This window comes from Mytilus californianus, unplaced genomic scaffold, assembly GCF_021869535.1.
Source record: "Mytilus californianus isolate M0D057914Y unplaced genomic scaffold, xbMytCali1.0.p SCAF_3, whole genome shotgun sequence".
In the NCBI taxonomy this organism is placed as follows: domain Eukaryota; kingdom Metazoa; phylum Mollusca; class Bivalvia; order Mytilida; family Mytilidae; genus Mytilus; species Mytilus californianus.
The window spans coordinates 18,774,498-18,790,271 of NW_026262679.1; the positions used below are offsets into that span (position 1 = coordinate 18,774,498).

Genomic DNA, 15,774 nt, shown 5'->3' on the forward strand with positions numbered 1-15,774 from the left:
ATATAAAAATTATACTTTTTTCATCAACAGGCATGTTATGGCTACTTTATCAGAACTAGTATCATTTGTCATCTCACTTTAACCGGAAGTTATTATAGATGACCTTATGACCCTCTGTTCTCGTTTTTTTTTTAACAGGAATAAAAGTTATACTATATTCGTTAGAAGATGTATCGCGTTATTGTTTATAACGATTAATCATATGATACTTATTTCCATATATTTAAGTCCTAAATTATTTGTCTTATTAAGATTGTAATCCGTGTTTACAAACCTTACCAATGCTTTATTATAAAAACATTTTCATTAAAAAAAACCTTATATTTTTTATCTATTTTTTATACTAGTCGTGCATTTCATTTACGCAGTATTGATTATACATGATTTTCAAATCTTCCTTCAAAAAATATATTATCCTATATTTCATTTACCGTGAAATACTTTAAAACTTAAAACCCTAAGTGTAATGAAGAGTGAACAATATAATTGTATAAATTTTTATCATTTATGCGCTATTTTCTGAAGATAGGTCCGCCATTCTTGAAAAATACCACAATAAGGGTTGGTTTTCTCTAAACAAATGTGCTTACGCACTTACCCAACTGCGTCAACCATATTTAAACAACCATATGGTTATAACATCGCAGAAATACCCTTTACTTCGTCGCCAAAAGGTTCTTAAATGAAACTTTCTTATACTAGTGTATACAGGCGCGTATATTCTATAATTTCGGATTGTATATTCAGAAAACAACTCATATATATTCCAAATCGAGATATCTTATCATTATTCACGAAGTTAAATACTCTAAATATAACAAGCATCTTAAGATTTTTTTTACTTATTGTGAATAAATTCTAAAATAATAATATTCAAGTGTTTTAAATAATATCTTTTCTGTCTTTTAATAGACAGCATATAAAAACGTTTTGTCATTATTATTAAAATGTGTCTTTTATAGTGACTTATAATATCAAATACCTGTTAAAGTCCTTCACCCTTATAAATGATTACATAAAACATTTCAATAAAGAAAACCCTTCACCATTGAATCATAAAAAAATAAATATCTACATTTTCGCTTCTAAAATCAACATTATTTCAACAAAACATTTCTTTTGATGAGTTAATCCAAGTTAACTTTTTGAGCACGAAAAAGTGTGCTTACATCTTGTAAACTTTTATTCCTATTTTTTTCCGATTTTGAACCATCAAAGATTTCAATCGAATTATTGCCCTTTTTAAATACCCTTTGAGTAAGACTTTGTACTTTTGTTACTAAATTTTGAAAAACTAACCCTACATTAAATTCTTGTCCCGCCATTTCGAGAAGAAATTAAAAATAAAGAGTATCAAAAATAGCCACTTTACCTTAGCATCCTGGTCACGGTTAACCAAAAATAACCACTGTGTAACACAACACAATGTTATTTGGAACAACAATTTATTCAAGCCGGTCTGGACCAGTGTCCATAAAGGACGGTCTCTCTTTTAACAGTACAAGCAATAGTTTATATACAATTTCATTTGAATATAACAGTTTATCAAAATTTCTATTACTTTGACAATAATAGTTTTTATCCTAAAGATAAACAGATGAATATCTATCAAGCTGACTTTAATTGACATGTTTTGACCAAGCTGGAAATTGATAGTTGTAGAATACACGTATGTCCAGTCTTTTAACTAATTGTTATTACAACATGTCACCATCTGGTCTGCATGTAAACATGTTTTTAAAGTTATATGCAACGACGTGGTCAATTAAAACAACCTTTCCCAAGGTCATGATTTTCTTAATAGATATTCCCCTGTATTTATTTTATTCAATTTAATAAACATTTTGAGAATACATAATCATAAATATAAATATAAATATATATATATATAAATATATATATATATTTTAAGCCCATCATATTGTCACATTCTTTGATAAGCTGATTCTAACAATGTACTTAGATTTTGGATATTGGACCATAATAGGTGAATGTCCAATTTCAAATTTTTCAAACAAACCTATGCTGTATCAAATATTCAATCACAATCCAAATTCAGAGCTGTTTTAAGCTTAAATGTTGTGTCCATACTTGCTCAACTGTTCAGGGTTCCACCTCTGCAGGAAAATCCAGTTTGCTGTCACTCTGACAGCCTCTTGTTTAAATGTGTTTTTGTTGTTTTTTTACTGCAAGAAAAATGAATTTCAAACACATGCATTTTATAGTGTTCTTTCAAAAAACATAGTTTGTTTAGATCAGTGTTGCATTTCTACACAGTCTTTATTTCCTATAAATAATTCATATATTTGGTTATAAGTACAAATGATTGGCTTTTATTATGCAAATAGTTTGACAATTATTATGTAAAACCTCATAAATTTATACTTTGCTAAATAGCTAGAATTCCAGAAAGTAAAATTATAATGTATAACGACAGAATTAGTACACGCATAACCATAATGGGTTGTGGCTGATTAAACAGAAGGATAGGCTGTGTACATGTACTTGTATCGTGTTTGTATGTAGAGGAATGGTGTTTTTACAGTTAGAGATGAAGGTTAAGATGAAATGATTAAATATTTCTTGTACAATGGATATTTTTTCATTAAACTTAACTCGGTAAAATAGCTACAATGTAGTCTACTGGACTCATTTCCACTTGGAAAGTACTGGACTAGTTAACATCATTCCTCTTGGAAATTACTGGACTAGTGGATACATTCCACTTGGAAATTATATGACTTAAGTTAACATCATTCCTCTTGGAAATTACTAGACTAGTGGACACATTTTCAATAGGAAATTACTGTATTAATTGATAAATTTCAACTGGAAATTACTGGTCTAGTAGAAACATTTCCACCTAGAAATTACTGGACTAGTGGACACATTATTGAACTAGTGGACAAATTTCCTTTGGGAAATTGCTGGATTTGATAAAAATTATAGAAAGGTCAAAACATAATTTTTTTATTTTTGTTCTTAAATTCTATAGATCATTCTGTTAATAGAGAAATTAAATTATGGTTTATACTTTAATTATTGTTGTCAGCTTTTGGAATGAATAGCTTCCTGGTTTTTTGTATGGACTTAATTCTTTTGTAATGTTATCTAAACCATTTGATGGCTGTTTAATTATCGAAATGAAACATATTGTTGCCTTGAAATCTAAACATTTTATTTAGCTGCGTTTCATGTTTATTTTTCCCTCATGTCTGATAATGTTTGTTTTATTCATCTGAATCCTTTGTTTTGAAATGATTTAATCTTGTTACCTGGAAGGCTTTACACCGTAAATTAATTTACTGGAATCACTGAACATAATGGTAAGTCAAGTTCAAACGTTTCCACTTTTATTAAGTTTTTTATTTAAAGATTGAAGCATTTCTGTGGATACATTATTATTCAAGGGATAGCAATTGTCAAGGATTTTGTGGGTACATGTAAACTAGGAATTTAAAGGCTCAAGGAAGTCAATATTTTCTGGAGGCTTGTATACAAACAAAATCAAATATTCACGAAGAAATATGAGTTTTCCTCCATCCACAAAAATTAGTACCCAAGAAAATAAATGAATCCACAGTATATCTGAAATTTTGTTTCTATAAATTGAAGGGGGCCTCGGTGGCCAAGTGATCTAAGTAGTTCTACTACTGTAATCACTAGCCAATCAACACTGAGGTTGTTAGTTCGAATCCCGCTCGTACGGGTGCACTCGACTCCAATCTTAATTGACTAGGATTGTCAGTTTTCCTATCGAAAGGTCGGTGGTTTTCTCCGGGCACTCCAGCTTCCTCCACCAATAAAAACTGGCCGCCATGAAACAGCCCAAAAGTGGTGCTGAAAAGTGGCGTTAAAACACCAACAATCAATCAATCAATCTATAAATTGAATACATATGAAAATGATGGTTAAACTGTCAAATGTTATTTTGTTTTAAAAAAAGTCTAATTTATAAAAGCTTGAAGAAGCAAAATCTTATTTACTGAAATCGGGTCATTAGTTTTGTCATTTGAATTGTATCACATATTGTTTATCTTGGCCTTGCTCTTGGATGAAAGAAGTACTATGAGTGACCTGTAGTTGTTCACATCCTCAACCATTGGTATTTTGGTTGGTTATTGTCTCATTGGCAACCATATCACATTGTTTTATTTATTAACTAGCATTTACTGTAAATGTATTTGTATTGCTGGTTGTCATCATCATCTGCATGATTTCACAGAGTTGTTGAATTCACAGATCCATATTCAGAGTCAGTTAGTAATTTTCTTATAAATAATTGAATGTTTTTTTCTGTTAAAGTTACATAATTTTCTGCTCGCCTTGTTAGACATAAGTATGTAAACAATTGTGCTGTATTGCTTTGATTGTATAAAGCTACATACTTTGTATCTAGATGGATTATTGTCAGAAGTTCCTGTCTGGCATATGTCATATGTTATTGAACAATAAATTTGAAAAAAGATTGAAAATCAGTTAAGTTTCTGGTATATAAAGAAATGAAGTAAGTGCATGTATGGCTATAAAAGGTCTTCAGTTGGTTAACATTGTAATGTTAATATAAAGCTACATTAACTAACCACTTAGCCATGCATGTGAACCCTCCTTAGTCAGGTTAGTTTCAGAATGGAAGTAATACTAAATATTTCACATTTTAAAATTAATCCAGTTTGGATATACTCCTTGTTATGACCTTATTTGTATGCTTCAATGACTACCAAAACATGAATGAATGTTAATATTTTTTTTAAAGTTCTCATTTACCATGAGTAAAAGATGAAGATGGTTAATGAATTTAACATGTTTGAGTAAAACATTATGTCTTGCCAGTTGTTTTCTTCAAATTATAAAACAAAGTTTAGTTAAATATTAGATTTATCTGCAGAATTTTCATTTTGAAGATTTCTATTGAACTTATAATGAGAAACATTAGACTTTCATATTGACATCTGAAATCCAGAATGCTGTTCATTTTCATGTTACTTATTTTGATGAACTTCTCCATTAAAGGAGTCTCACATTTCCTAACAGAGTCTTCTGTTCTGAGTATTCTGATTCTGTGTTATCATACACTGTATGTATAACACATCTGCAACTTTAGGTTCATCATTTTGTCCTTAGGCTTTGGAATCTTTCTTTATAGTCTTTCTAGAATATAAGATTTACTCATATGCAGTCAATGCAATATGGGTGTTCAGGTAAGTTTGGAATTGAAATCTATTTGATTGTCATTATTTAATATTGATAGCTGATCTTTGAGTACTTAGATACAAATTATATTTTTTGTTGTCATTATCATAATTGTCCCCCGTGAAATGCGTTGCAGGGGACATGGAAATACCGGGCTTCCGTCTGTCTGGTCTTGTTAGCGCTCTCAGGTGTACAGTTCTTGCCAGATTTTTATGAAACTTATAACATAGGTTTATATCAGCATTGTCTTGGACGAGATAGAAAATCAGTGTTGATCAATTATTTTTAAAAGAGTTATGCCTCTTGGAAACATTAATTATATGGAAAATTGTATCGTTAGCGCTCTCATGTGTACAATTCTTGCCAGATTTTAATGAAACTTATATCATAGGTTTATATTAGCAATGTCTTGTACGAGTTCGAAAATCAGTGCCGATCAATTATTTTTAAAAGAGTTATGTCCCTTGGAAATATTGATTATATGGAAAATTACATTGTTAGAGCTCTCATTTCTTGCCAGAATTTTATGAAACTTATATCATAGGTTTATATCAGCAATGTCTTTGACACTTTCGAAAATAAGTGCTGATAAAAATGGTCTTACTTTTTAAGTCAACATAACACTTTTACACTGACAGTAGCAATCACAAGCAAGACACAGCCCTTACAAATTTTTATTTCTAAAGTTGTCATGACGTTTGCAAGGGTTTTCTGGTTTTTGCAAGAGACTTTTGACTTTTGAATTTGAAAATTTCCGTGGAATACAGTTCCATCATTTCCTTCAGAGATAAACTTTTGTTCATTTGGTTTCTTTGTATTCTTAATAAAAGATAGAATGACACATAAAAAAGATATCAAAATTCTTCAAGATTCAACCTCTTGTTAAGTTATGTCTTGATGTTGTTGTCTTGAAAGCAGACATTCTTAAAGCTGTGACCATAGTTACAAATACTGTTATAGAAATGATATTGATATGATTATTTGGCCTGACATGAGACATGATAAGTCTCCAGACATTTTAATTATAACTACCATATGATGCTTTTATGTGTTAGGAATACATTGGGTATTTAATATAATCTATAAAAACATTAAAGAGTTTTACCACAATAATATGAATACAACTCCACTTCAGTACAAACTTGTCCTGCTAAAACAGGGAATAACTTGCTTTTCAGAGTTCCTTATAATGCTACCTTGAAAACTGGAAAAATCTGGAATTCTATTTTAGTTGCACCATGCCTGGAAATGCCCTTGTATTAAATTAACATAATTGCAGAAAAATCTTTGAAAAAAGTCTTTTGAATTAAAAAATATGGGGTATAATGTTTAAAAAAATCAGGATATTATTTTCCCAATTCTTTGGCAATTCAGATCAGCCTGAAATGATTTTAAGAGACAGGATAATTTGTTTATTATTAAATCAGTTACTGACCATGACAGAAGACTGTTTAGTGCTTTTAAGAAAACCAATTAGTTTGTAATTGTTCCCTATGAAGTTCCTGTCTTCTGATACCAATCCTTGGAAATACATGAATGTCTCGGCAATTTTTTGTTTCTAAAATCTTTAGAACTCTGGGTTTAAAAAATGATTAGCATCTTTTATTCAATGTATTTTTTTTTAATGCTTTTTTAAAGATCAACTAAATAAAACCATACAATACTTTTCTGATGGCAGCCAACTCTAGTTTTCAGTAGACTGTATAATACTTTGTTAATGATAAAAAAAAAATTCATTAAATAAGAAATGATGTAATTGAATCATATCATGTAACATACAGTAATAGGGTTTTGTTTTGTTTTTCTCTCTGTACCTCTGTCTGTCCGTTAGTCTGTCTGTCCAGTGGGAGCGAGCATGGTTGTCCTATGAGCACATATTCTCATTTTCTTTGCAGACAAATATGGTTGATTACTGATCAAAAACAAGTCACAGAAAGTAGAAAGATATTTGAATTGTCACTTTATTCAAGATTTGTTGTTTTTTTTCAGACGAGTTCCATGGAGGGTGACATTAACAGTGATGAAGGGCATCTAAGAGAGAGGCCTTGGCCACATGTAAATGGAGGGTATGTCATAAAATATAAGTATATTGAGTTAAAATAAGCCAAACAAGGTCTTATAGCACCATGTCCTTTGAGAAAGGGACCATGCATTCATCATTGAGTCAAGTCTTTAGTGAGTGAGTATAACACTTAAGTCAAATGATGCTGATTTTGTCTGTTCCTAATGCTTTCAGTCTGACAGTCCTTACCAATAAATCAGCACAAGACATCTGCTGGCAAACCAGAGCATTTGACAGTTCCTATGTGTCTGGTAAACATCTGTGGGTTCTCTAAAATTCAGAGAAAGTGTTGATTTCTTTAGCTTCTAGCATTTTATATAAGCCTGAAATAAAAGTGGCGATAAAATTCCCCAAATTGTGTAAATCTGCTTCAATAACAATAGATTTGCATTGATTCCTGCTGAACATGTGCTATAAATACCAGATATATTATAGATTTAGACCAGATTTACAAAAAACAAGCAATTATTCTAGATTTCACTCGTACAACACATTTTATCAAAATTATGGTCTGACTAAATTTTGATCAATCAGACAAGTCATTGTATTTTGCAAGATTAGATGTAGGAAGATTGAAGAAGTGTTTGGCCTGGACACAGACCTTGTTACCAGAATTAAATGCATTACATTTTGGAATTTAATCTCGAGAATTTAATGCAGGCTTATAGGGTTTAAGTTTTACTCTGTGAAAAAATGATTGTTAGTAAATGCACACACTTGTTTGAATGCCAGTGATATCATCATGTGATATATTCTAGCCAATAGAAAACAAAGACAACCATACATTTCTTTTTGTTAATCTCAAGTAAAACAGTTTTGTATACCTCTTTATTTTAGACCGAATAACAACGAATTTTACAAGAACATAGACAGTATGCCTGAAATCAAACCGAGAAGTAAGAAATCTGGTGTCCTAGTTAGTGACCTTGTAAGTATCCTACTACAGTGTTTACATTGTTTATTTTAGACCCAGTAACTATGAGTTTTATAATATCATAGACAGCATGCCTGAAATCAAACCAAGGAGTAAAAAATGTGTCAGTGACCTTGTAAGTACCCATGTGACCTCTATCTGTTGTAACACTCATTTGTAACAGTTTGTTTTTATGTGTATTAAACAAATTAACAAAATTTAACATAACTTTGTGTATGGTTGTTTACATTAAAGGAAATTTGGGTTTTTGGATGAATCTTTATGGGATAAGGCGGGAAATGTTTCTGATCCTTCTCAAAGGTTTAGTTAAATTAGTGCCACAAAATTTTGGAGACCCGTGACTTGTATTTTATGGTTGAATATCTGGACAACCTTTTTTCTATTTTCTCTCCCATTTAAAAAAAATACAGTTGAAGTATAGATTCCTCTGCAGTTCAATAGAGTTTTGAAATATTTGGGTATATTTAACGATCACATTTTTTCAACTCAGAAGCTTTTGTTTTTGTTGGTATTTTGAGGATGTGGTCTTTAATACTTGTATAATGGACACATTGTCATGATCATGAAAATTAATAATAACTATTTGGTAGGAATTACTAAAATTACTGTTGAATTTTTTTAATTTTTTTTTTAAATTCCAGTCATCAGTCGTAGGGACAAAATTAAGTTATGTGAATGTGCATGGGTATTTTACATGGATAAGGAATAATTGACCCCTTGACCTAGTTGAAAGTAGAAATAGATGTAGATTAAGTCAAAAGTTATGGCACATTTATACTGTTAATCAATGAAAAAACTTCTGCTATAAGGCTGATTAGCAGGGGTGGATCCATTATTCGAGGATGTATGTTTTAATCAAAATAACAGTGAGCACAGCATGGCAATTTGAATTTATATCCCAAAAAAATTTCTATTAAAGAGATCTAGAGGGTGATTAAAAATAAGACTTCCTTAGATGTACAGTTAACTTTTAAGGAAATCATGTGGTATAGGTCCTAGTTCCTTCCTAGGGGTGTGCTATAACTTTTAATGAAACCATGTGGTATATGCCCTTCCCAGGGGTGTGGGACAACAATGTAAAGAATGTGCCATAACATAAGACTGCATGGTAGTATAGTTTGCTTGATGTAGCTCAATCTTCTCATTTTTGATTTGATAATTATTAATTCAATATTATCTCGCTACTAATTAGAATACAATCAAAATGACATGGTCAGATGACTTATTTTTTGCCATAGACTTATATCCTTTAGGCAAAATTACATTTTTATTTATTATTACCTATGTAGAATTAAACACTAAATTATAAAAATTGAAAAAAGCATAATTTAATTTTCTTCAGATAACAGAGGGAACTTTGTGCTTTTTAGATCGTTCTAGGGTAAAATTATTGTTCAAGAGTTACTGTTCCTATTTTGAAATTAATATTTCCCTTTACAGAGTTTGACATCAACTTTTAACATGCATTTGATTAGCATTCATTTGTATTAGATTTGTTTTGTATTTTGTGGTTTTATCATTTACTGAATTTAAAATTGTCCTTTGAAAGACTTGCAATTTTTCTCATCAATGTGGCTATTCTAAAATAAGAGGGGTAGACTTTCATGTCAAACTCTGTGAGAAGTTAACTGTCCAAAGTTTACATTTTTGACTGAATTTTTTTGTACTAATCCATGGTTATTATTTTAAGCCAGAATACATGTAACAAAATTTATGTTTTTGACTTGCTTTGAATCATATATTGATAAATCAATGTTTTTGACCAACATAAAATATTTGTTTTTCAAAATTTAATCAGTAATCTTCTTTCAGTTTAAGCTTTATTCAAAGCATTGTTTAAATAATGTATTCATGACTAAATGAGCAACATTTAATATCTTCTTGGTTAAGGTAGATTTCCAAACGTAATCTTCAAGTCTCCCTAAAACTTTATGGTAACTAACCTTTTTTGATCACTTTTTTTTCTGAAGTTAATATCTTCAATGTTTATATATTTTTTTAATTTAAAATTCTCAACTTAGTTTTAAAAATTCTTTGATTGATATTTCATTTCCGATTGCTTTCTTCTCAAAATATTGAAAATTGCTGTTAAAAAATTTAATGTTCTTGACTAATTCACTTGATATTCTAATTTAAAGGTCCTTGACAAGGTTACTGTTCAAAATTGCTCTTTCTTGACTGATATAGATAATTTCCTAATTAGTGAAATGACATGTTATGTACACATGAGATATTAGTTTTTTTCAGACCAAAATTAAAATTGTTTCCAAAGATTAATACCCAAATCTGTATTCATTTTAAAGTCTTAGTCACTGATTGAATGGATTGAAATATATCAATATGACTTTATTTAAGAATTGAATATGGTTAGAAATAATTACTATGGAAATTAGTGTGTTTTTGCTGTTCTAAGTGAGTTGTGTATTGTACTAACATAAAATTGACTATGTATTTCAACAGGTGGTGAAGGTATAATAGTTGTGTAGTGTAGTTCGTTTTTACATAAACATGTTTGCATTTCTTAACATATTAGCTAGATATTTTTTTCAAAATCACTATTTTACTTTTTACACATTTCACTTGAAATCACTTTTTTCACTATTTTCTTCATAATAATACTTTATTTGTTTAAATTTTTTAAAGACACAATATATAAAAGTTTTCTTTCATCTACATTTTATTAAGAAAAACAAAAAAATGTGGATTTTTTGTCTCGCCTGTGACAAAGGTTACAGTTTGCAAGACAGGTATTACTATCTGGCAGCGGCGGCAATGTAAACGATTTGTATAAAGCTTTATATTTCAGAAGATAGAAGACTTGGATGCTTAAAACCTTGTATGCTGATACCTTATGTTACGAAATTTCTGTGTGTCATATGTCCATTATCCTTGACCTCATTTTCATGAATCAGCGACTGCTTGAAAAAATTTTTTTTTGTCAGGTGAATTTCTCACTTATTATGAGTAATAGGATAACTATATTTGGTATATTGGTTCCTTGCATTGTCTACATGTCCTTCAGACAGGATTCACCTGACCTCAACCTCATTTCATGTATCAGTGATCATGGTTAGATCCGTTTCTCAGATACTATAAGCAGTAGGTCAACACTATGAGGTGTATGGAATGATTGTAAGAGGTACATGTCAGTCTGGCAGGTTTTATTTGACCTTGATGTCATTTTCATGGTTCATTAGTCAATGTAAAGTTTTTATGTTTTGGACTTTTGGTCTGTTTTTCAAGTATTATAAGCAATAGGTCAACTTTATTTGGTGTATTGAATTATCATAAGGTATGTATGTCTGTCTAGCTGGTATCATCTGACCTTGACCTCATTTTCATGGTTCATTGGTCAATGTTAGGTTTTTGTGTTTTGGTCTGTTTTTCAATTACCATAAGCAATAGGTCAACTGTATTTGGTGTATGGTGTACATGTCTGTCAGACAGGATTTATCTTACCTTGACCTCGTTATCATTGATCTTTAAAAATGTTAAGTTTATGTGATACTTTTAGACCTTTGTCTTTAAGACTTTCAACATAAAATCAATGGTCTGTACAGCAGGCGAGACATTTTAGCGTGTGCACTCTTGTTTTTATATGAATTAGATTTGTAATTTTTGTTGTTGTGGTGCACAGTTTATAAAAATGCATTTAAACCAAGAAAGCAAAGTTATTTCAGCGTAACCAAATGAAATGAAATTAATCGTGCATGTAGCATATTGATTTATAAAAGTCTTTAGGTCATAATTTTATTAAGAAATATATTGTTGCTTATTCTACTAATTGGTCATACAAAATTTAATTAATTCTAAGTACTTTTTGGATTAACATCCCTAACATTGTTTGGAAAGCTCAGTGTGTTTATATACATATACTCTTAATAGCTTTAAAAGGAAAATCAAGCTTATAAATGTAATTTATTGTTTGGCTGAGGGAATCAATCAACCTCAAGGTAGCCAATCAAAGTTGAGCATAGGAAATTTACTGAAAGCATGTCTGGATTAATCATGTTAATAGTTAGCAACAACTTTATTTTTGTTTTACTCTTAAATTAATACTTTTTGCGCTTTTGTGGCGTAAAGCAAACATCAATCAATTAATCAAAATTTTACATTTATACAACAATATTGGAAGTGTATTAGACTTTAAGTGGGCCAAATTACTTTTTGTAAAGATATCTAAAAGTTTGTTGTAAATATTCATAACATAAATAATGATTTCAATTAAGAAATACAATCATGTATTCTTTTGGCTGTTATATTTTAGTGGTCTGGGAAATTAAAAATTTAAATGATCAGATAACTTAGTAATTTCCTGTATATTGTATGTATATATATGTAGTTTGTGTAGGTCAGAGTCTGTTTAATGTCTGTATTATTTATGGTCTGTAGAATTAACCTACAACTTACTTCAAAAGGCATTGGTCTTTAGTATTTAAATACCAAAAAAATAATCTTTAAATGTCATAATAAGAAGCTGGACAGAAACACATTCACAATATTCCATTTAATACTTAAATTTATAGAGGATTTTTTAATAAGGACATGTATGGAAAAATACACTTATAAGTGTGCATAATTTTTTCATAAGAAATGAAATGGAATTGTACATTGTATGTGGAAGCATGCAACACATACATACACACATATGTGATATTTTTATTTGTACATGCATGCAATCAAATATAGTTTTATTGCATAAGATAAATTTTAATTGTTCATTTGCTTACAGTTGCACAACTTTTTGTTGAAGTATAGTTTATCTCTTAATTTGTATGACAAAAAATTATGGTAAAGGTTGACGGTTCTCTTAACTCTACACCAAACTTTTTTGTGACACGAAGAAATGATTAAGGTTTGTGTCATTGTTTAACATATTTTCTGTTTCTTTTAAAGAGTCCTTTTGGAATGCACAGTCTTTTAAAACAAGAAAAGTTCAGACTAAATTGCATTGCTGGTAGTTTGGGTCCTTTATGCTCTAGAATGTTAGGAATTCATATAAATGAAACAAATTATAGATGTGGTTAAACTAATGAGAATTTATACTGATAATTTAATGGCCTTATGAATGTTATGTGTGGAATTTTTGGTGTAAAATAATGCAAGTTGCAAAAAGTAAGCCTATGATAAACAAATTGGAAAATTGTGTATAATTGTTTATTTATCTGCATCAGAACTAATAAATAAGGTTGAAATATTGTATGTTTATAACTTTACATTTGGTTTTTAGTTTGTTGGATTGTAAAAATTTAATTGAACAAAATTATTTCATGAATTACATTTTACTCTTAAAGACGTGGTCAGTAAAATTATCCATGTGTTCAATTTGACATCTTCTTTGATATGGCATTTTTATTTATGCATTATAACAAAATGTATATTTTATAATTTAAAAATAACCAATCTGAAATAAATTAATTTAATTGTAATTTGTGATTTCAGACAATGGCAGCCTCCAAGAGAAATGCTGGTGTTCCGTCTGCCATGGTAGCTCGACAGTCACTCAAAGATGATGAGTTGGTAGGTGCTACAACCACAACAGAATGTAAACTAATTCAACGTAATCTGAGAACATAATTCTTATTAGAAAATCACACTGTCTCCTTCTGTCCTCCTGTACTCAAACCTGGGACCTCTGTGTTACAAGAACTTCCCTAGCTCAACAGCTTACGGCTGACTCAGTATCTGCTATGCAAGGGAAGCAATCCTGTTACAATAATGATGATTTCTGTTACTTTTATCTGTTAGGGCTATTCCATTAAAATGTATGTGGGAGGGTAGGAAGGGACTTTCAAAATATCCCTACAACCAAGAACCATTATTTAGATAATTTTGCATAATGGTAATAGACGCATATTGAAAAAAGACCCATGACCCACATTCAATAATTAAACTTCCCTTCCTACCCTTCCACATACATTTTAATGGAATAGCCCTTAACAGGAGATATTCTTTTTATTCAAAGTTTTAAAATACTAAAATATCTGTTTTATTTGCATTATACTGATCTCCTTAATTTCTCCATTTGATTTTATCAGTTTCAAGTCACATGTATACATTGTAATTAACAGATGCTAGACCTCAGCTTAAACTACATTTGTATTGGTCAATCGAAACCCAGGTGTTAATTAGAATTTAACAGTATGATAACTTGGTTTTTGACTTACTTTCATTCCGTCTCATACTGTGGACTAGTGTAGGTAGTTTGTCAACATCATACAGGTACACAGTCCTTTATTACTATATTGTTTAATCAAAATAATATCTTATCCAATTATTCAAAGTAAAGACAATCAAATGCTGTGTATAGCTGATGGTGTGTCAAGCCCTCTTTAAGTTAGATATAAATGTACGATAGTGTCAAGAAACACAACATGCATGGATGTACGTGCTAAACAAATGATAAATGATTCTAGTCAAGTGGCTCTTTTCCATATTGATTGCAGTGTGCAGTAATAATGTAATTGATCAAATAATCAAGATTAAATTGACTTGTGACCCGAAATGTGAAAATATTGAACATAATTTCCATTTTGTATGTTTGAAAGTTAAGATTATCTACATGTGTACTCAATTATACACATATTTTACCTGTGGTACCTGTTAAATGAATTTGCTAAAACAATATAAAATCTTGTGCCCAATCTGAATGAATATTAGTCCCCTAACGTGTGCAAATGTAATGTACTCAATCAGCTGTAGTGTGAGTTTTAACTGATAACTAAGCACAATTAGCTACAGACATGAAAAGTAGCAACATAAAGTATAAGATAAAAAGGATGTGTTCAAATAAATATTGTTTATACCGAGGTCACCATGTGTGATTATTCTGTTGTCTTCTTGAGAGCCTTGAAATGTGTGATTCACACTTAGAGTCTTGTCATACAGGCATTCTTATTCTCAGTTTTTAGTTACATAAGATTTTAGATGCAGGTTGGTCAGTATTACTTTCTTATTATGGGATGTAGTTTTATGCACAACAGAATATCATATTATGGGATACTGTCTCATGTACAGGGGAATTTTTATGTATAAAATGTGAAAATCATATTTAACCAGGAGAAAAGTACATTCCATGTATCAAATCTTTTTAAATAGTATTTTCTATTTATGCCCAGAATTTTTTTAAAAATTTACATTTATTAGGAAGTTTGACAAGATAATGAATTTTTTTTAGTAATTTCCATGCAGTGACTTTAAACATGGACAATTTATTAAGGTTGACGCTAATTGTTGTATCAGTGTCATAGAAATTTTAATGGGAAAATGATGACTATTTTATATTAATGAAGTTTATTTGACTTTATGAAATATGATTTAATTGCAATGATGCATCATTATATTTTGTAATAACTGCATACGAATTGAAGCATTGCAGAACTTTGTAATTAGGAATTTTTCATCTGAAAATTTATGACATATTTGAAGTTGAAATTTCTATTTCCCATAAAATTGTATTTGAAATTATTTTTTCTTATAATAATCCTGCAGAATTTGAGCATGGTTTTGGCTCTGATATTTGATTTTTTTGTTCCCTTTCTGTAAATAATATTAATGACCTCATAAAGTATGCTTGTAAATTTGT

The 15,774-nt window shown here is 29.9% G+C and overlaps 1 protein-coding gene across 15 annotated transcripts in view; it reads left to right on the forward strand.

The window, feature by feature from the left end:
• Positions 1–15,774, forward strand: part of LOC127734058 (protein unc-13 homolog B-like) — a 166,763-nt gene that overhangs the window by 100,286 nt on the left and 50,703 nt on the right. For 13 of the 15 annotated variants that reach the window (XR_007997393.1, XR_007997394.1, XM_052243657.1 and 10 more), the window contains 3 exons: positions 7,183–7,259; positions 8,093–8,183; positions 13,632–13,709. Coding sequence is in view for 13 of the 15 variants with exons in the window: in XM_052243657.1 (XP_052099617.1) it covers positions 7,183–7,259; positions 8,093–8,183; positions 13,632–13,709 (246 nt within the window). In the remaining 2 variants the exon portion in view is untranslated. Of the gene's footprint in view, positions 1–7,182; positions 7,260–8,092; positions 8,184–8,222; positions 8,305–13,631; positions 13,710–15,774 lie in introns of all 15 variants that reach the window. The other 2 variants (XM_052243659.1, XM_052243669.1) reach the window with 1 other exon arrangement.